The sequence below is a fragment of the Enhydra lutris genome, unplaced genomic scaffold (genome assembly GCF_002288905.1).
Source record: "Enhydra lutris kenyoni isolate GAN:26980312 unplaced genomic scaffold, ASM228890v2 scaffoldscaffold64, whole genome shotgun sequence".
NCBI lineage: Eukaryota > Metazoa > Chordata > Mammalia > Carnivora > Mustelidae > Enhydra > Enhydra lutris.
Genome location: NW_019154148.1, coordinates 1311658 through 1316309, shown reverse-complemented (window position 1 = coordinate 1316309; position 4652 = coordinate 1311658). Strand labels below are relative to the sequence as shown.

The 4652-nt window shown below is 52.8% G+C and overlaps 1 protein-coding gene across 1 annotated transcript; it reads left to right on the top strand.

Annotated features, from left to right (window-relative positions):
- Positions 1-415: 415 nt before the first annotated feature.
- On the top strand, positions 416-4131 carry LOC111158872 (family with sequence similarity 170 member A). The gene is made up of 3 exons (XM_022521171.1): positions 416-485; positions 2479-2619; positions 3356-4131. Exons 1-3 carry the CDS (start codon positions 416-418, stop codon positions 4129-4131), a joined length of 987 nt encoding a protein of 328 aa, XP_022376879.1.
- The last annotated feature ends 521 nt before the right edge of the window (positions 4132-4652 follow it).

The following is a 4652-nucleotide window of genomic DNA, read 5'->3' as shown; positions in this document are numbered from 1 at the left end:
AGCAGATGAGTATCTCAAAATACCCTACCCCTCTTAAGAAGATGTGAGTTGAATTCATGGGAGAGGTTCCACCGGGGAAAGAGGAATTGTTCTTGAACATGGGGTCCATGCATTTGCAAAGACTGCGTGGGATCCAGGTCCCCAGAATGCTCTGATGTCATCATTCAGGTCAGAGAACCCCCGCTGGGGGCGGGGTGACCTTTGAACCTTAACAGCCCTGTGCTGGAGCAGGCACTGGGCGGTGTTGATGTTTCTCTGTGTGGTTTGAGTTCCTCAGCCATTTAGGACACTCGACAATTTTTATTCCTTTCAGGTCACCTCAGCGAATTTCCTGAGAGTCAAGGAGGACCAGCCAGTAGGGAGAAAGAGGAGCTGGGTGTTAGGCATCTTCTGAGCAGCTCCTGTCGCCGGTACCATGAAACAGCGACAGAAGAGGAAACATCTGGAAAGTGAAGAGTCCCCGGAAGGTGCCCAGCAGGGAGGAGGTATGCGCTGGGCACCTTATCTGGGGCACAAAGGCTGCTGCCAGCCTGGACCTTCTCTAGGAAGCTGGGGTGGAGGAGGACGTGTCCCTGGGGAAGTAGCCAAGGACGCCGTCGTGTCCCTCCTGAGCATCCCTGTGGTGTGAGATGGCATGGGAGGGCCACGTGCCCCTGCCTGGAGGGGGGTCAGCACTGCCTGTCTGAGGACTTCTCTCTTGAGGCGCTCAGGGCTGGAGCTCTGTTGGACTCATCGCAGGCCGGGGTCCTACTTGCCCAGACTTACAGGAGATGGCTTTTCTCAGTTCTGTATTCTCTCTCATTCTCTTTGTTCCACCTTCCTCTGGGGGTCACTGGGTGGGGGCAGGGAGGTTGTGAAGGATGCCAATGAAGATCTATGGGTTCCGCTGTCCCTTTTACCAAAGAGCAAGGAGAAGCCTTGTTGAAAAAGATTTTGAGGAGCAAGAAAGGAGATTGTCTAGCGATGGCATCATACTGAAAGCATGGAGATGGTATTCCTTCAGCAGGAAGAATTTATCAATGGATCCGTAGGAGTCTGTGTGATCTACAGATGTGGGGTTCGGCAGCGGTGATCAGGGGAAGGGATGGCCTTTCAGAGACTAGGTTCAGATGGATGGGGGTGAGAAATGGTGTCAGGGTGCTGCAGGGAGCTCTGAGAGCTGTGGATTTACTCCCCAGGGTCCCTGTAAACTAGTAGCTTGCCTTGAGAGAGGGTGTGGTCACACTGGGAGGTGGGCAGAATGGAGCCCACCCCAGGAAGCCAGCCGGAGCCTTCTGGCCCATATCGGAGGCCCACAGTTTCCGCAAGGCACAGGACTGGGCGTATAGGATGAGCCCTGGGACTGGAGGCCTGGACAGGAGGCAGATTTTCAGGCAGCAGCTGTAGGACAGAAAAGGCAGTGATTGGTGAGGTATTTTTGCCTCTGTGTGTATGATGGGTGGGGGGAGCAGTGGGGAGAATGCGGATAGAGTATCCTCAGATGTGAAGTCGGCCTTGTAGAGTTTCTGTCACCATGCCTGGATCTGGGAGACATTCAAAACATGTAAGCGTGAATACAGAACTCATAAGAAGGGAGTTTCACGAGAGCATCACTTATACACCTGTACACACTTTGTACAGAAAAAAAGTCGCACATCTCTGCACACCCGATTTTATCAAACCACACACAGATCATATAGGTAGATATGCACGTCACTGCTGCACTGTGTTCACAAACCATCCACGGGTGTCAAAGTCCTCTCCTCTTACTCTGAGCGCTGGAGTATGAGTATATCCCAAAATGCCATATGGGACATACTTACACTAAAAATAGGCATCACCCAAGTATTATATGGGGAAAGCTTGCACTAAAAAATTGTTTGTGGTTTAGCTGAAATGCAAATTTTGCTGGGTATCCTCTGTTTTTGTTTGCTAACTCTGGCAACCCTTGTATACTTAATGCCAGCTAACATATCATACGTTTACTGTACTTATATCTAGTGTCTGTCTTCTACTAGAATGTTCAGCCTTACCAGAGCCCAGAATAGTAGCCAATACATATGCCTGATACATAGTAGCTACTCTCTATTTTTGAGTGAGTGAATAAATGATTGACTACACACCATAAGTACATACCATATTCTATAAAATGGTTATACTTCACCCCATTCCCGAGTTGTGAACACCAACTTTGCTCCAAACACCACACCGATGCGTGTGTACCCTCCTCATCACGCCACCCTCACATTTGTGAAAGGTTTGGCTGATACACACGATGTTCACATTTCAGACCTACTCAAGCCTTCAATCCTAAGCAGACACTAACAAAGTAAGTGTTGATAGTAATTCAATACAGGAGTAGACACCCGGGACCAGACTTTGAACTGTGTGTATTCATTGCACTTGACTTACATCATTTGGTTGATATTTGTTGGATGGACAAATGATGCCCAGACATGGCCCACTCACCATATTTCTGAGGCTTTCCTATCTTTCCAGGGGTCTCAAAGTCACAGGAGGACGCTCCTCAGCTTGAATCAACTGGGGTGGCCAAAAGTTGGGACACGGCGGTAGGGGAGGTGTCCTCTGCCTCTGAATACTTCTCCTGTGTCTCTTCTCCACGCAAGCTCATCTGTGCTGGTAAGGGTTCAGGGCTCCTTGAGTGTGGGGCACATAGACCCAGGAGAGGCCAAGAAGAAACCCAAGACAATCAGAGGTGGTCAGGGCTCCTCGGAGGAGCCCGGGAAGCTGGCATTGCTGTTAGGAGAGCGTGGGTATGAGCTCAGTGTGTGTGTGTGGAGGGGATCCCTGCTGCAACCACAGTGGGGATGTTAAGAAGCATGAGTCAGAAAGATCTGGGCTGAAAGTATGGTGCCCAGAGACGGGATGAAGGAGCTGTGTAGGTTGTACCTTTGCTGTTGCCTCCAAAGAAGGACAGAGCTCCTCAGCCCAGGTCTCCAGCCCTGGAGCAGGACCGTCCAGCTCAGATCCCTGCACCCTGAGGCACACAGCTGTACTCCACACCATGTACATTCATTCTCAGCACACAGCTCCTGCCCCCGAGACATGGGATCCGCAGCACCATTTCCTACATGACTGTCCACATTCCACAAGCACACCGATGGTATCACAGATAACACACAACCCACCAAGATCCCAGACATTCCACAACCCCTTGCCGCACTGCTCCACACCCCTGGATACTGACACCCTGCCAACATCCTTACACATGCATGAAAAGTGCCTAGATGACACCACCCCGGGTATGAACACTGACCCCAGGCTCCCCACACCATGCATCTTCACATGTGAAGACCCCCTCAACTTCTGGCCCGCCCCCTACTCACATTCTTATGTCTCTTACTTCCTTTCTCAGGACTCCGGCGAGTACCTCAAGACAGTCCCCAGCCTAGATCACCCCTAACCCAGGTTCAGGAACAAGGGGAGACTGCCGCCCCCTCACACCGAGTCTCTTCATCCCCTTCATCCTATAAAACCTGTGTGTCCTTTCTGCACACAAACAAAGAGGAAAAGGGCATGAAAATATACTACATGCAGGTACAAATGAAAAAGGGCGTGGCTGTCTCCTGGGAGACCTCGGAGACCTCGGAGTCACTAGAAAAGCAGCCAAGGATAGAAGAAGTGACCCTTCCCGAGGACGTGCAGGTAGGGACTCCCCCCTCTGACGTGTCCACCAGAAACCTGCTGTCTGACAGTGAGCCCAGCGGGGAGGAGAAGGAGCACGAGGAACAGGCAGAGTCCGACAGCCCACCCGGGTCGCCCGCGGTTGAGGAGAGACCCAGGGCCAAGACCCCCGACTGGCTGGTGACCATGGAGTCCGGTTACAGGTGCATGGCCTGCTGTCGGGTCTTCTCCACCCTGGAGCTCCTCCAGGAGCACGTAAAGCATGGCATCTGGGAAGGTTTCAGCTGCCACGTGTTTCACCTCACCATGGCCCAGCTGACAGGCATCGTAGAAGGAGAAGGCACCTGTGAGGAGGAGAAGGATGAGAAGGGGGAGGAAGAGCAGGAGAGGCGGGAGGAGGAAAAGGAGAAGGAGGACGAGCGGTTCCCGCAGGAAGACCTCAGCCCAAAGCGACCTTGGAGCCAGTGTCCAGGCTGTGTGTTCCATTCTCCAAAGGACAAGAAGTGAGCGGGGGCTGGGGCTGCTGTGGGAGCCATGCCTTCTCCGAGCTGCCCCTGTTTCTCCTGTCCAGGCTCACCCCTCCAAGGAGGGAGAGCTGGGGGCTTTCAGAGCTCAGAGGACACCTGAAGGTTGGGGGCGGGGCAGGTAACTGCGACCCCTGGCTTCTTGTCCAGGCCTCTAATAAAGATCTGACTGGAAGTGGGGATTTATCCTGAACTTTTCAGGCTAACAGAGCACCTTTCTTCTTGAATTACGGAGCATCTTTGTTCTGGTTTCCACACAGCCACCGAGATTCGTGAGCCAGAAGATCCCGGAAGATGGTGTTGCCTTCTCTTGGGAGAGGTAAGGCCTGAGGCTGGCATCGTCTGAGCCAATGTCATGAGGTTGCGGAGGAATTTAGGGGTACTGAGAGAGCTCAGCACAACCTCAAGGGCGGGAGTGGTGTGACGCGGGGACAAGGGGCCTAGTGGGAGCAGAGGTCTGAGGCGTGAGGGCCAGAGCCCCAGAGTGAGAGAGGGGTGAGAAAC